The sequence below is a fragment of the Bombyx mori genome, chromosome 7, assembly GCF_030269925.1.
Source record: "Bombyx mori chromosome 7, ASM3026992v2".
NCBI classification, from domain to species: domain Eukaryota; kingdom Metazoa; phylum Arthropoda; class Insecta; order Lepidoptera; family Bombycidae; genus Bombyx; species Bombyx mori.
Genome location: NC_085113.1, coordinates 7,268,663 through 7,286,363, shown reverse-complemented (window position 1 = coordinate 7,286,363; position 17,701 = coordinate 7,268,663). Strand labels below are relative to the sequence as shown.

The window sequence follows — 17,701 nt, the reverse complement described above, 5'->3', positions numbered from 1 at the left end:
GTTGCGCTTGGAGAGGGGACTGCTAATGAACGTACCGTGTTATTTTGGTTTAAGCGCGGTTTCGTGATGGAAATTTTGATTTAAAGAACGAACCGCGTGGAAGACCGCCCACACATGTGAATAACAATGAATTGAAAGAGTTGGTGGAAGCCGATCCGAGCTAAACTACCCAGGAATTAGCGGCATGGTTTAACGTTAGTACGAGGGCGGCACTGAAAATTTCGGGAATTAACGAAGTGACACAACATTACTATTTAAAAATGTATTTATTGCTTTTCGAAGTATTCTCCGCGAAATTTGACACATTTTTCCATACGATGGAACCAATAATTGAAGCAACCATTCCATTCGGAAGTTGGGGTCTCCAAAATGGCCGTTTTGTAGGCGTCCACAGCTTCTTCAGGTGATGAAAATCTCTGTCCACGCAATTTATTCTTTATTTTAGGGAAAGTATAGAAATCATTAGGGCTTAGGTCGGAGCTGTACGGCGGATGGTCTAATAATTCTATGTTTTCTTGCTCTAAAAACTCTTTTGTTCTGTGCGCGGTGTGAGAACTCGCATTGTCGTGATGGAGGATGATGCGGCGGTTGCAGTTCTCTTTACGGAGTTCAGAAACGACCTGTGGCAAACAAATACTAGCATACCATTCTGCATTAACCGTTCTTTGTCTCTCAAGAGGAATAGTCGTAACATGGCCGGTTTTGGAGACAAACGTGGCCACCATTTTTTTTGCAACACTCCGTGAACGAACAATTTTTGTTGGCTTTAACTCATTTTCGAACACCCAAACTCGTGACTGGTTTTTTGTTTCGGGTTCGTACGCGTATATCCAGGATTCGTCACCTGATACAATGTTGTATACAGCATTTGAGGATCCTGCATGGAATCTTTCGAGAGTTCTGACGCACCAAGTAACGCGAGCCGCTTTTTGCTCTTCACAGAGCGAATGCGGTATCCATCGGGAAAACAACTTTTTTACACCTAATTGTTCATACAAGATTATTTGTATTTGACTCATGCCAATGTCTAAAGTTGCCTGAATTTCGCGGTATGTCACATGTCGATCTTCCTCAATCAGCTTACGCACAGCATCAACGTTTTCTTGGGTGACTGCAGTTTTTGGACGACCTTGACGGGGATCATCACTGAGCTTCAACGTGGACGTGTGAGCGAGCATCACACGTCCACGTTGAAACTCAGCAAACCAGCGATAAATTGTGGTTTTGGATGGGGCTTCATCACCAAATGCAGAAATCATTCGGTCAACACACTGTTTTTGTGTTAAACCATAACCATGAAAGTCATAATAAATCATCGCTCTTGAATTTTCTCGAGTCAATTCCATTTTCTCAACGACTAAACAAGTTTGACAAAACCTCGTGACAAGACCGAGAATCTTTTTTTAAATAAATAAATGGTATTCGATTTTTAAAACCAAGGAGTTTTCAATTAAAAAGATTTTAATATGACAGGAACAGTGGAAATATTCCATTCCCGATACTTTTAGTGCAGCCTAGTACCTTGTGTGCGAACGTGTTTCCTCAGTCTTCTATGCGAAAAACGCTGAAGCTGTTGAATCAATGACTTTTTACAAAATCTCTTTCTCTCTCTAAATTTTCAACAAAAAATCTCTGTTTTTCTTGAAAATCTTCTATCTATGTTGTTAAGTTATTGATAAATTTAAAAGCATCGTTAAAGATTTTACAAGCAAAGCATCTTATTTATAAAACAAATTAAGCACATATTTGCATGCTTTAAGTTATATTACCGGAGTAAAATAGCGCGAAATCTGTTTTAAAAGGTACTTAGTAGAATGCGTCTCCCCTAATTGTGTTTTCTGACGGAATGTAACCGTATTATGAGCAACCGTCGTCTTGAGTCGTGGCGTGCCCTGTCGGCAATCAAAACAATTTATTATCTTGTTTCAAGGTTTACATTTCGGTGGCGTGTTCGATTAAAATTTTTTATTGCGTTTTTATTGACCAATTCATTTTAATGCAATTAAATAATTTTGCATTATGAATGCATCTTCGGGTTCTCTGAAGATGGACGGTAAAAAAACTAGGCGAAATCGCGTAACCACTGTTCACTGTGGTGGTAGGACCTCTTGAGAGTCCGCGCGGGTAGGTACCAAAACCCTGCCTATTTCTGTCGTGAAGTAGTAATGCGTTTCGGTTTGAAGGGTGGGGCAGCCGTTGTAATTATACCTGAGACCTTAGAACTTATGGCGCATTTACGTTGTAGATGTCTATGGGCTCCAGTAACCAATTAACACCAGGTGGGCTGTGAGCTCGTCCACCTATCTAAGCAATAAATAAAAACACTTATTCGCTGTATTTTGTACTTTTTACAACTAAACATTTTGTTTTTAGCACAAAATAGATAAATTTAAAGAATATATTATACAACTATTTTGCTTTCAGTCTTTAAAGTCCCATATATTTGGTACTTTTAAACGTTTTGCAAAGAATCGAATTTTCGATATAAATCATGTAAGTACGAACAAGATTTAGAAAAACTTTCTAAAGTACAATGAAAGCATAAAATAAGTCAATAAAAACTTGGTAGAAGTTTTTGAACCGGTCATAAGAATGATTTACAATGAAAATGCTGTGAAAATCGCCAATATGATATTATTTTATTTAGAGGGAGTAAATACGAAGCGCTTGGAATGGAGATCCCCGATCGTACGAACTAGGATTTACGTAATTGACGTCCTGCCAACCTGACCAATAATTTAACGTAACTCAATATAGATTACAGAAAAGTTTAATCAACCGTAACGCTGTTTGGTTTTTGCTCGGTTAAAAGTATTTGTTGTTGTTTTGTTTTGTGTTTTAGGAGGAATTAAACTGATTTGTATATTCTGTTTCATTGAAATTGTTGATATTTTTAGTGAATATATTTAAGGGCGGATACATAGTCATTCTAGTTTTAATCCACGATTCTTAAGTCAATGATGAAAGCATCGCTCTCTTGAGATGTTACGTAATCCCATGCATAATAAAGTTGATGCCATCGCCTAGGTTGAGTGTCAACCGAGTTTGAGGAGCAGTTATTGTTATCCTTTAAGTTGAACCACATGATTAATTCACTAAAAAAATAACCTAAGCATCAGGGTAGACAACACACGACACATAATCACGATATGATACCTTTTAAATATATTGCTAACTTGCTTTATAACACTAACTTTATTGTATAAATCTTTCATCGAAACGTTTTGATGCGTCTAACTAAAACTTTAAGCTGTTCTCTTTAATGTAAACAATGATTTTTGTAGAAAGTTTATTTTTAAGTTTAGTCTAAATATGATTTTGATTTCAGACTGTTTAACCCTTTAACTGCCATGTTAAGGATTCAGGATTGCCTAACTTTGCTTTCTTTTGTTTGTTAATGGATGTTTTGTTTTTTAGCGTCTCTTAGAAATAAATTAATCACAGTATCGTTCGGATTCTTTATTCCTAGAGTTTCCTCGATGTTTTGGCGCCTTAGTAAAAGAAATTGACATAATTATGCTTTTGTGTGCCGCGTAAGGCACCGCTGATCTACACGGCAGTCAAAGGGTTAAGCTATCGATTTCTTGAATATGCCCGCAGCTTTTCTGCACGTATCAAACGTTAACAACCTTTGTCCAACAACGGGTGAAAATGTAACCGTCTAAAGAATTTACTCACGTAGATTTCGTGCTGGGAAAATCAAATACGAATAGACTTATACACGTAAGTTGGCGTGTTTGTTGGAATTTTTACTCCAAATATACTCTGGATTACGTCTACGATATTTTTTTTTATGATTGTAAGTTTACTGGTGGCCCGAAGGCCTTTCCAGTTTCACCAGGACAGGTGGGCGAGCAAAGGCTCAGCCAAGAGGGGTGGGATTTGCTAACAACTGCCCGAGCGCCTCCGAAGGAGACCTAACAACTCAAGAGCAATTGTTTCGCGAATGAATCTACTACCGGATCGGAATCGCGACCCGCTGAGAAGATCCGGCGAGAAACTCAGCGGGCTGATGCATGGGTTAGGTTGCACGTCGACCTCTTTGTCGAGTTCGACGAGTACGGTTACCGGGGTCCCTAAGCCTGCCCCTAGTATTAGAGCTGAAGGCATCTAATGCAAAGGTTATTGGATCTGATGGATCCGTAAGGACGTGTCTAGGGCGTCGACGGTGACTGGCTCCTGCATGATCAGGATTCGGGGAGTAGTCAGCGGCGGCAACGATAAGGCGATTATCATGACGCATAGCCTTATCGAAGTATCGTTCCGACGCTGACTTCATGTATTTCCGAATTGATTCGAGGCCCAGGTCGTCGTGTAGGTCAACGTTCCTCACGAACCACGGAGCCCCGACAGCTAACCTGCAAAAGCGGGATTGTAGGGATTGGAGGGTGTCTATGTGTGTGCGGGCCGCGTGAGCGAACACCACACTCGCGTAAGTCATGACGGGCCTTATGCAAGTTTTGTAAAGTGTCACCTTGTTCCGAAGGGACATTTTACTCCGCTTACAGATCATGGGGTAGAGTCTACCGAGAATAAACGCGGCACGGTCACGGACTGATTTTATATGCGGGCGGAATGTCATCGATGCATCCAGGGTAACGCCCAGGTACTTGACCTTCCTGGCCCAGGGTATGGGTTGTCTAAAGAGAGTAATCGGGGGTGTGAGATTCCTCCTCCTAATCCGGGAGGAAATCCGTGTGGAGCTTCCCCTCTGAAATAGCACCGCAGTACTTTTCGCTGGGTTGATGTCTATGCGCCATTTTCGGAACCACTGTCCTAGGGCTAGGGCTGCGCTCTGAAGCTTCTTCGCGATTAGGGACTTATTTCTACTAGAATAGTAAACAGTCGTGTCGTCGGCGAATAAAGCTAAATGGGTCGGCGGCGACCGGGGAATATCGTTGACGAATAAGCTAAATAGGAGGGGTGAGAGGACAGAGCCTTGGGGGACTCCAGCTGTGAGAGGTCGTGGGGAGGAGCGGGTTCCCTCGACTCGATATCGAAAAGAGCGGTTCGACAAGAAGTCCCGTATGATGAGCACGAGACTATCCGGCACGCCCATGTTGAATAGTTTGAAAATCAAACCATTGTGCCAGACTTTGTCGAACGCTTTTGCGACGTCGAAGAAGAGAGCTCCCGTGTATAACGGTTTTGGTCGATTAAGCCCCACAAGAATGTGCTCCGTGAGGCGGTGCACCTGTTGAACGCATGAGTGATTTGTACGGAATCCGAATTGTTCATCGATAAGAATGCCCTTGGATGAGACGAAGTCTCTGAGGCGTTTGTAGAGCAGACGCTCATACAGTTTGCCTAGAGACATGAGGAGGCTAATCGGGCGGTAGCTCGTCGGATGATTTTTTGGTTTACCGGGTTTATGTATGCCGATAACGTCCGCTTCTTTCCACACCGCGGGAAAGATACAGTTCGCCATAGCGGCATTGAAAATAGATGCCAACATCACGATGAGTTGGACGGGTAGAAGTTTAATAACGCGGTTGGATATACCGTCGGAACCGGGAGCCTTGCGAGGACGTAGGTCTTTGATCAAGTCTTTAACTTCCATCGGGGTGACGGGTGGTAACGCATCAGAGGGTGGCAAGGAGGCTCTGCGTTCTACCTCACTGTCTACTAATTCTACATGAACAGGGTCCACGGATTGAGTGCTGGGCGTGCACTGGGTTTGCAATGTATCGGCCAGCAGCTCTGCTTTTTCGTCATCATCGAACGCCGCGAGTCGGCCTGAGGGGCCTACGAGGGGGGGCATAGTTACTACCGTATCCGATTTGAGAGTACGAGCTAAGCGGTAGTAAGACCTTTGGGAGGGCGCGAGTCCTTCTAAGAAATCAGACCATCTGGCATCTCGGACTTCGGCGATGCGAGACTTTACGTCGCGTTGTAGGGCACGCATTCGAATACGATTTTCCGCGGTAGGATACCTGTCGTAGGCGCGTATCGAGGCGTTCTTAGCTCTAAGGAGTTCCCTAATATCGTCGGACAATTTGAAGCGGTGAAGGAAGTCCTCCGCTACAACTTGTTTCGATGACCTATCTAATGTCGAGGTGATGTGTGACGTTAAGATGTCTATGGCTTCAGCGGTATCCTGAGGAGACGGGATAGAGTCCGGGTTAAACGGGAGCGATGGTGGATCAGATTCAGCCAGGCTGATGCCCAGCGTGTGCCAATCCACCACAGTCCTCGTGACGGGAACGGAATCGGGAGCGCGACCGAGCTTCATAACGACGGGACGGTGGTCTGAATCTAACTCTGAAACTACTTCGATCGAGTGTAAGCGCAGAGTTACGTTTTTTAATAACGCTATGTCGAGTATATCCGGGCGATGCGCGATATTTAGCGGGTAGTGAGTCGGGGTTAGCGGAGCGACGATATCGAAGGCGAGATCATCGACTAACGCGTCAAGCCGCCTGCCATTCGGGGTTGTGGTGTGTGAGTTCCACCTGATGTGTTTACAATTTAGGTCGCCCGCCAGAATGACAGAGCTCCCCATACCGAGCAGCGCCTCGATATCACTGCTTAGAACGATCTTATCCGGTGGAAGATAAACGGACGCGATAACGATCGGCGCGTGTCCCGTCAGTGAGATTCGGCACACTGATGCTTCGATATTAGCGAGCGCGGGAGGATCGAGCGGGACGCAATGCAGGGCTCTTCTATAGTAAATGACGGTACCACCACCACGGGCAGAGAGCCTGTCGTTCCTGACCATGTTATAGTTCGCGATTTTAGGGTCACGGCGCGCGGGCTTAAGTAGGGTCTCCTGCACTAAAAAGATATCAATTTGGTGGTCACGCAAAAAGTCACGTCTACGATAATGATGGCATCAAGTTTTTTATATAAGTTCGTTACATCTGATCATAAGATAGATATATCAATAGATAGAGATAGATATATAGTTAGATAAGAGTAGCAGCAGAGAGTAAGCAGTGGAAAGTAGTTTACTGGTGGTAGGACCTCTTGTGAACCCCGTGTAGGGCACCCGCCCATTTCTGCCGTGAAGCAGTAATGCGCTTCGGTTTGAAGGGTAGGGCAGCCGTTGTAACTATAACGAGGCCGAGAACTTATAACCATTTACATTGTAGATGTCTATGGGCTCAGTAACCACTTAATACCTGGTGGGCTGCGAGCTCGTCCGCCGATCTAAGCAATAAAAAAAGCTGGAGTAGGTCTTTGCCGAAAGGCACACTAAGACGAGCGATATTTTGTAGTCGAAGTGTAGATTTGACTCTTATATTTTGTATTCATATAATATTTTGTTACTTTAGTCTACTTGAAATTGTTAATTTAATATGTAAAATGTTCGGGAAATAAAGGCATTATTATTATTATTATATATTACCATATTAATTTGTTTAGATTAGTAGAGTATATTGCATTATTTTAAACTATTATTGCGACATTCAGTTTGTATCTAAACAAATTTAACCCGTAATTTCCGGCGAGAGGCATGTTCGTGTAATGAAGTTAGCATGAACCCATCACAGCGAACGTTTTAGTCAATACTGTTCTGAGTGGTGTTGTTTTGTTTGGAGTCTGTCTAGTCGCCGTTTCAGTGAACGAACTTCGAAAATAAACCTTTTAGGATTTTATTGCCTTTTTTTGTGAAACTACTGCAACCTAAGGGGTTATAAGCGAAAAGTGAATTGAAAAAACAAACGTACCTTCTAAAATCTCTGCTCCAACAGGCGTATATAACAGGATTCATGGAAGAGTTCACCCAACCCAGCCACGTTACGACCACGTTAACGATCTCCTCGTGCGCTATGCACGCCGAACAAATTCCCGATAACAAGTTCACCACAAAGAACGGTAACCAGCACACTATGAACACACCCATAACTATACCTAAAGTCTTGGCCGCTTTCTTCTCTTTCGCGAATTTGGCTAGTTTACGGGACAGCGAAAAGTTTTTCGGCAAATGCTTGCCGTGAGTCACGTTTGTTAGACGCGTAGAAGATCGCGATAGACCATTGTTCTGGAGTGCTGTTAGTGGTTCTTGATCAGCTTCTTCGGGCGTGCATACTCCGTGGCAAACGTCGTTTCGCTGACGCATCGTCCCGCCCCTGTGGATCCGCAGCGTCAACTCCAATTCACCACTCGGTCTCATCACTTGTTTAGTGCCGATTTTAAGTGACCTCGTTTGTATTGTTGCCGCCCTATATATTCTATAATAAGTGAACACCATCACGAAAAGCGGCAAATAAAACGATATTGTCGACGAGAATATAATGTACTCCAAGTTTTCCGTGAACGGGCACTTGTAATCGGGAACTTCTTCAGTGCGAACAGCGCGCCACCACGCGATCGCGGGGAACGATATCGCACCGGAACACACCCACACGGCGGCTATTAGGAAAGCTGCCTTGCGTCCGCTCATTCGCATAGGATATGTTATCGGGTCCGTGATAGCCCAGTAACGGTCCAGTGAGATCACGCACAAGTTCAAAATGGAAGCGGTACTGAATAAAACATCTAACGAACGCCACACATCACACCAATCGACACCGAAGAACCAAGTATGTTCTAAAACTTCGTATAGGGCCGAAAAAGGCATAACCACAAGTCCGACGAGACAATCGGCCACTGCAAGGGAAGTCACGAAGTAATTCGTTGAGGTGTGCAAGTATCGTTCGCGTACTACGGCCAATATAACTAGCATGTTTCCAAAGACTGTCGTCAAGGAGAATAATAGCAGAAACGACACGAGCAACGCTCTGTCATGAAGAAGCTTGATGTAGTCATTCCAAAGACCTTCTGGTTCGCTGGAGATATTGTAGGCGCTGATGTTATCGAAGGTGAGGTTGAATTCTATGGCATTGTTGTAGGCGGCACCCGTGAACTCCAGTGTGTACTCTGGGCTTCTATACGATGAGTCCAGTTGGCCTCTTGCCACTACTATATCCGGTTCGGTGGCATTCATATTTTGCCGATAGTTATTTGTTCGCTAGCGTCATGGTGAGAGTTTATGTTTCCCCTGTTTTGCTCGCAGCCATTTCGAGATTACATTCTTGGCAGGCATTGTACTCCAGCATTTCAATTTCTGGCACATGTTTTTCTTGACATATTTTTTGTTCACTCGCGATCTGTAACAAAAACAAAAACGCTTTAAGGACTTCGTCGATTTTTCCTTTACTAAATGGTTCGTTTCCTTTGGAAAATGAGTTCCATTCAATTGTTTCTGATGTTCATTTCATAAATAGAATATTATACTGAATCTGTCATGAGACTAATCAAGTTCATGAATTATTTTTTTGCTGTTTTACTCAATAGTCCTTAAACTGTTATGTAGTAACGTGAGTCAATACAAAATCGTATAATATATATATTAGAACAGCGATAAATTAAAATTGGATATATTAAGTCTTTAAAGTAGTTATTTATATAAGTTGTTATAAATAAAAGATCGTAAGGCATAATTACTATGGCTTCGGCGATACCTAATTACTGTACCATAATTCACGCCAGACTTACTTTTTCGGTTCTTTCAAACCTCCTACGATTCAAAGATGTTGTCCTAATTTCGATTACTTTCTAACAGGGGCTTCTTAATTAAAACTACTTTTACAGTTTTAAAGTTTTTATACAATTTTATACTTTTCGAAGACTCTGTCAATTATAAAAGTAGACATTGAAAAACGCTAGATTAAATTGTAAAAGAAGTTGTAATTATATTTACGGCTCGTGAAAACCCAGGAAAATGCTATAAGAATTTCTTTCTGTCGTGCTCATAACAATTAAAATCTTAATTGTACTATTAGATTTTGACGACAAAACAGAAGACACAGAACGTGACGATATCTCGTCATTATCATGGACGACGTCATCAGCAACAGATGCCCTTGCTGTTTGTATATATATATAGCGCTCAGGGCAGGCGGTGAGATCAAACGAATTGTGTGCCGTGGGCCGTGAGCAGCTCGTCCACATGACGGGGTCTGAACCGATCGGTTCGTCCCTCCGACCTCGCACCCTCCCGCTGTTGAACTTTACAATGTTAACTCATAGCTTTTGAGTTTTTACTTTTACAACTTGCACTAAATATACCGTCATCATCGTCAGCATAATAACTCAGGTTAACGCAGTAACGTGTTCCGCATCAATAATAGTCAATTAATAAAAAAATAACCTCTGACTTCGAAAAAGCTTCTAATCAATGACAAGCGCTTTACTACATATTTACAGGGAAAACTCGGAATTTTTACGGTTCGACATAGACTAAGCACTTAATTAAAAGAAGATGAAGATTAATATTCTACCAACTATGTTTACCGTACTTGTTTTTATTAACAAAACTGAAGCAACCACGCAGATGCTATTTCAACTTTCAATTATCAATTTAAGGGTAACATCAATGTTATTATTAAAATAAATTATACGGTTTAATCTCGCATTTTTATTGTCATTATAATTCGAGGAGGCTATTTGGTTTAAGCGGTATTTTTCCAACTTTACGTATACTTCAGCTGTATACTTTAACCTTCAGACACAGCCCACTGAGTTTCTCGCCGGATCTTCTCAGTGGGTCGCGTTTCCGATCCGTCGGTAGATTCTGCGAAGCACGGCTCTTGCTAGGGTTCGTGTTAGCAGCGTGATCAGGTTTGAGCCCCGTGAGCTCACCTACTAGTTAAGGCGACGCTGATATAGCCTCTCAAGGCTATCAGCCTAGGTAGGAAAAAAATGGTGGCGACGGTATTGGAAGAGTTGCAGACATCTACACACGACGAGTTGCCATTCGTTGTGCTTTTAACACTATCTGCCCACTCCCTATCAATTATTAAAGATACTTCAACTGGGGAGTATGTTCAGTTTCTTAACGTAAAAATTTCAGCGAGCGACGTCCGCCATGACACTATTTCTCTTTCAAATCCAGCTGCTAAGAGCAACGCATCAATTTTATATTTCTTTTATATTAAGATTTCAATTGGTCATATAAAGATAAAATAAATATCTAAAAACAATAAATACAGTCCACGCTCAATTCCCACAACGCAACAGCTTATTTGGGTAACCAGCACATGACTCACCTGGTTGTAGTAGGTATTATCTATGGTTTTCATAGACCTCATTAAAACTACTTTTACGGCTTAGTGTTCGTTTTTGTTGTCATTAAATAATCAGATTTCTATACATTAGAGTTTTATGGTCACAGATGACTAAGCTGTTAGTGGTCGAGTATGTTTAATAACTAGGTGAGTTCCGCGATGTCACCCGCGGTGATTGGGTAACGCCGCGGGGCGAAGCTAGTCTAAAAAAGTAGCCTAAGCTACTCCTTAGATCATCAGCTACCCATTAGTGAAAGTCCCGTCAAAATCGGTCCAGCCATTCCAGAGATCAGCTGGAAAAAACAGACCAACACACAGACACACAAAATAAAAAAATAAAGTTATTTTGGTATATTATTATGTACTGTGTATACATAATAATACGCATTTAGTAAAAAGTGGTTATTTTATTATTACAAACAGACACTCAAATTTTATTTATTTGATGATGATGTTGACGATTATATAGATAATAAAGAGCCTGAAGTGTAGTTTTAATTATGATGTTAAGTGGCTACCGGAGACCACAGATACAATAAGGTGACTTCCGCCCACCTTGAGGGACAAGAGGAACGAAGGTTGAAGTTATTAGTATGCATATACAATGCTCACTACTGTCTGTTGTTTCGTAAATGCCTTAGTTACCATTAACGGAAACAAGAAAAAGATGTAGAGTAACACTATTTTTAAACTGAGAATACGTAGCTGATTCAATACACCGGTTACATCGTGCATTCGCAGTTACGATAGAATAAGCACTTTATCAGTTTGTTAATGTAGCTAGCTACTTTAATTTATAAAAATTGGTTATCGCCGCTATTTTTCGGGTATGATAAAAAAAAAAATCGTAAGTTAAAAAAAACTTATTCAATTTAGGAAGAATACGCTGAAAAGTTGAAAACCTTTCACGCTGATTCTGTACTGAATGTATTGGTTTTTTTTTTGACGTAGACAAGGAAATTATTCGTTTGTCATAAAAATTATTTAGATCTTAGCAAAAAATAAAATGTACCTAATATAAGATTAAAATTTATCAAAACAAAGATAAGCTCGCATATTTGGAATATGTGGGATTGTAGGGCAAAATCTTATTTTTTTTAAAACCACTCGTAATCTAGTAACTAGTCTTAATCGATGACTGACATTGACATTCATGTTCTTTTAAAACAAATCTAGTGTGCCAGTCTGAATTAAATAAAGACTATAAAAAAATCTAACTTAAATCTAAAAAATACCGATCGACCATATAGTGTTTTTCGTACATACTCGTAATGTCATACTCTTTAAAATAAAATAAAAATTGTAGCAATATCAGTTAAACAGTTTTTTTTATTTTATTTTTAAGTTCGAGCGCTTTTAATGAAAAACTCTTTATTATGGTAACATTTTAATAAATTTTTATTAAATTTCGTTTTTGAATAGATTCTCATTACGAACCACAAATTTTTCTTAGGCATTTCAGAATAACTGCAGTGGCCGCCCACTCTTTACATTCAATTTTTATAGAGAATAATACTCTTTTTACTACTCTGTTCAGCATATACTTGCAAAGAAAACAGCTTCATATTATGACGGGATAAATCTTTTACGTCATGCTTTTTAGCCTCACACATGACTTGTTTTAAGGATGTTTAAGAGCCAATTTTATGATACACGTCCTCTGTTAAATCTTTTTGAATGCTAAATTTCAATGTATTGTTATCGTTGAAGCTTCACTACATCGTAAAAAAAAGTTTAAAGACTTACTATGTATAATGATTTAAACACGCGATTCAAAGAATCTCAACTGAATATTCCGATAAAGTTGAAAAACATTTTTATTCGATATGAAAAATGATATGTCTTTTCTTCTGGTTATTTGCACCGATTTCTGGGGTTTGTCCCTGTATTAGTGTCAATGGCGGGCCCTACGGATTGGATTGAGGCTCGACCATTAATTTAACATACAACGCTGTCTCATGCACACGACTGCCAAGCAATTTCAAGTGTCACGCGACTCGCTATCAATCACTGAGAATACTTCGCACGAAATTCGACCTTGATGCCCTCGAGACAAAGGAAGTTTCACTTTAAATCTGCGATGAAGTGGATTTTCTGAGTAGAGGCGTGATTGAGCGGTTCCTTGGTTTGATTCGAAAGTTAACCGGAGTTTTTCACTATTCCTTAACCCATTTAGATTTTTCTTGCGTAATGGATTTTTGTTTGTGTTTTATTTCTAAGATTTTGTTCCTAATCTAGTGCATCTTATTTGGTTTGGTTTGGTTGACATTCCTAAAGTTATTATCAACCACACATTGATTTTCTTATATAAATGCTACAAGATAAATAGCTTAAGGAATTGTCTGAAAAATGAAATTTAACTTAAGCCTGATATACTTTTTCTACGTTGAATGACAATAGAATAAATTTGACGGAGTGACTGGGGCCAAGTTGTTGTTGCATATGATGATGTCAGCGACTGATGACGGCGCGACCGGCACCGTGTTGTTATTACAAATGATGACGTCAGCGAGTCGCTGACCCTTCATTATTGTCATTGACTTTCCTAGTGACAGTAATGAAGACTCACTTTTCCAATGAATTCCATTAATTGATTTTCAGGTGTACAACTATAAGAACACAAAGCTTTGCTCCGTTCGCCTGCTCCAACCGGAATGTCTTGTGGGACAATAGTCATTCGCATTTATAGTAGGAAAGTGGCGGTAGCTTAGTCATGAATTCTCTTGAATACGGTCTGTAACAATTGTATTTACACGTCAGACATAATAGTAAACAAAAAAACATCAACATTAAGGAAACATTAAGAAAGTTAACTTTAACTAATCTTAGTTAAATAAATAGTAATATTGCTCCGATAAACATTATTTTTAGTATAAAAATATTTCTAAATCACTATCTTAAAATCTGAAGGCAATTTTAAGCATACAAAATGAGTTAATATCACATTATTTACTGTTTCTATTGCTATAGAATTTTTTTTTTATATCAGCTCACTTTCCACCTTGTATTAATTTGTTACGACTGAAAATTTCGGGAATTAACGAAGTGACACAACATTACTATTTAAAAATGTATTTATTGCTTTTCGAAGTATTCTCCGCAAAATTTGACACATTTTTCCATACGATGGAACCAATCATTGAAGCAACATTCGGAAGTTGGGGTCTCCAAAATGGCCGTTTTGTAGGCGTCCACAGCTTCTTCAGGTGATGAAAATCTCTGTCCACGCAATTTATTCTTTATTTTAGGGAAAGTATAGAAATCATTAAGGCTTAGATCGGGGCTGTACGGCGGATGGTCTAATCATTCTATGTTTTCTTGCTCTAAAAACTCTTTTGTTCTGTGCGCGGTGTGAGAACTCGCATTGTCGTGATGGAGGATGATGCGGCGGTTGCAGTTCTCTTTACGGAGTTCAGAAACGACCTGTGGCAAACAAATGCTAGCATACCATTCTGCATTAACCGTTCTTTGTCCCTCAAGAGGAATAGTCGTAATATGGCCGGTTTTGGAGACAAACGTGGCCGCCATTTTTTTTGCAACAGTCCGTGAACGAACAATTTTTGTTGGCTCTAACTCATTTTCGAACACCCAAACTCGTGACTGGTTTTTTGTTTCGGGTTCGTACGCGTATATCCAGGATTCGTCACCTGATACAATGTTGTATACAGCATTTGAGGATCCTGCATGGAATCTTTCGAGAGTTCTGACGCACCAAGTAATGCGAGCCGCTTTTTGCTCTTCACAGAGCGAATGCGGTATCCATCGGGAAAACAACTTTTTTACACCTTATTGTTCATGCAAGATTATTTGTATTTGACTCATGCCAATGTCTAAAGTTGCCTGAATTTCGCGGTATGTCACATGTCGATCTTCCTCAATCAGCTTATGCACAGCATCAACGTTTTCTTGGGTGACTGCAGTTTTTGGACGACCTTGACGGGGATCATCACTGAGCTTGACACGTCCACGTTGAAACTCAGCAAATCAGCGATAAATTGTGGTTTTGGATGGGGCTTCATCACCAAATGCAGAAATCATCCGGTCAACACACTGTTTTTGCGTTAAACCACTTCGAAAGTCATAATAAATCATCGCTCTTGAATTTTCTCGAGTCAATTCCATTTTCTCAACGACTAAACAAGTTTGACAAAACTTCGCGACAAGACCGAGAATCTTTTTTTAAATAAATAAATGGTATTCGATTTTTAAAACCAAGGAATTTTCAATTAAAAATATTTTAATATGACAGGAACAGTGGAAATATTCCATTCCCGATACTTTTAGTGCAGCCTAGTACTAGAGTTCATTGTGATCACAATGTAAATGTCGCCTTTCACCTTGAGACACGCAGTCTCAACAGTGTTCTACTATCTCCCTGAAATAGACAGAATAGCTATCCGAGTGAGCTCAAAATAAGCCTTGACATCAATATTAAATTCTAATATCATTTTATGGATGCATGATTTTACTTTAAAAATATCTTGTATGCGTTGTATAAAATCTGTTGAATTCAACGGAAGTGTTTTACAAGTTTACAAAGCCTCAGCTTTCGTTGGAGACTGAAAATTCTAATTAAGAAACAAAGGTATTATGAGTGGTCCTTTGGCGACGTTCAGTTAAGATCTTTCACTTGAAGTTTTTACCCTAAAGAAATAAACATTTTAACCTCTCTGCACTTAAGGTGTCTATTTTGTTTTGATTTTCTCAAGACTTTTTGCATTAAACATAGTGAAATTTGTGCCACATTTGAATTGTGTGTGCCAATTGAATAAAACAGTAATATTACTAGTTTATAGAACTTATTTACTCATAAATATTGGTCATTCTTATCGAAAAAAATTCTTATAGCGTTTTTAGTTTACGTTGAAGCCATCATAAATTATATTTACTGGTGGTAGGACCTCTTGTGAGTCCGCACGGGTAGGTACCACCACCCTGCCTATTTCTACCGTGAAGCAGTAATACGTTTCGGTTTGGAGGGTGGGGTAGCCGTTGTCACTATACTGAGAACTTAGAACTTATATCTCAAGGTGGGTGCCGCATTTAAGTTGTAGATGTCTATGGGCTCAAGTACCCACTTAACACCAGGTGGGCTGTGGGCTCGTCCAACCAATTAAGCAATAAAAAAAAAACTACGCAAGATATTTGACAGATGCCTGACTCTCGCTTACGACATTTTCAAGATAATTTTGCATATATACAAGTTCCGAACAACAACTTTTCGCGTCGGTCTACCGAGCAATATCACCCGCTCCATGGAAGACCTTGCCTCCGTCGTTATAGCTCCACAACATTTTAAAAGAAATTTAGTTAAAGCAACGTTGAATTTTTTAAGTTGTAACAGTAGTTACTCAACGTAGGTGGGCCGTATGCTCGTCTGCCTACAAGGGCAATAAAAAAAAAAAAAAAAAAAAAAAAAACGTTAAATGAAATTAATATAAAATGTTGAATGAAGATAACTCCTCTCGATTCAGTGTGAATTGATTACAGTCTGTTATCCCAGACAGAAATGTGTAAATATCGGCAAATTTCTCAGATTCTTAATACAAATATCGGCTTGCGTTGGTTCGGTTTAAAGAAATAACTCTATCTTATCTTATACCTTTAAACGAGCAATTCTTGTATATTAATATATACTTATATGAATATAATCTGAATCTTGGAAACGGCTCCAACGATTTTCATAAAATTTAGTATACAGGGGATTTCGGGGGTGATAAATCGATCTAGCTACGATTTATTTTCAGAAAATGTTGTTTTATTCGTGTTTTCAATAATCAACTCTTCCCGACATCTATTGGCGAATAATAATACTATTTTTCTTAATTGAGGGCAACTAACCGTTTTAAAGTCACAACAAGATGGCGTTATCAAAAAATAAAACCGAACAAAGCTCGGTCATCATCTAGTTAAAGTTTATGGATTGCATAACTTTAAAAATCTCACAAAAATTTAATTAGTTCTAAGTTCAGAGGTAAGCGTATAATCAAGAAACGTTTGTGACATATACAGTTGTGACATTTTCGAGCGTTTGAGACATTGTTTATAACCTTTGACTAGTTGGTATTCTGTGGAGATGAGGCGTTAGCTCCCAACCCCTTTAATGTAATTCATGTTATTGTTTAATATGGAGTTCCAATTAATACTGTATTGCGGAGATTTTAAAACCCAAGATATTATGAAAGAAATGTCTGCAAGGGGAAACTATCCCCAGTTTTTCTGAGGAGTGTGGCTCTTCTTGGAATCGGTGGGAGAGTTTACATTGGCATGCAATAAATTTGAATCTTGTGCATATTATACGTGTGCTAGTTATACATTTGAGCTTTGATATTACAAATATACCTAAGTATTTGCCGCAGAGCGGTAACATCTAAAAATATTGATTAAAAAGTCACATAAATATAAAAACCGATACAGATTACCGATTTAAAATACGAATTTCAGTTAATACGATAATAATTAATAAAAAAAAAAATACCGGCAATGACACCGACAACGGCTCATTAAACTTCTAAACACTATTAGTATCCTCATCTTCTACAATTTATTATGGATAGACTGCGTATTATCGTAGGAGAGTAATTAGGCACATTTGTTCTCAGATTTTCCGTTAATTTGCCTGCACTCGAGTCGAGAGTCTCAGAACT

The 17,701-nt window shown here is 39.6% G+C and overlaps 1 protein-coding gene across 2 annotated transcripts in view; it reads right to left on the bottom strand.

Annotated features, from left to right (window-relative positions):
* Dopr2 (dopamine receptor 2) overlaps positions 1 to 9,083 on the bottom strand; it is a 35,315-nt gene extending 26,232 nt beyond the window's left edge. Inside the window, exon 1 of one of the 2 annotated variants that reach the window (XM_062669252.1) lies at positions 7,674 to 9,083. In XM_062669252.1, coding sequence (XP_062525236.1) covers positions 7,674 to 8,932 — 1,259 coding nt within the window. In that variant the 5' untranslated portion in view covers positions 8,933 to 9,083. The remainder of the gene's footprint in view (positions 1 to 7,673) is intronic. The other variant, NM_001114866.1, reaches the window with a different exon arrangement.
* Between the last annotated feature and the right edge of the window lie 8,618 nt (positions 9,084 to 17,701).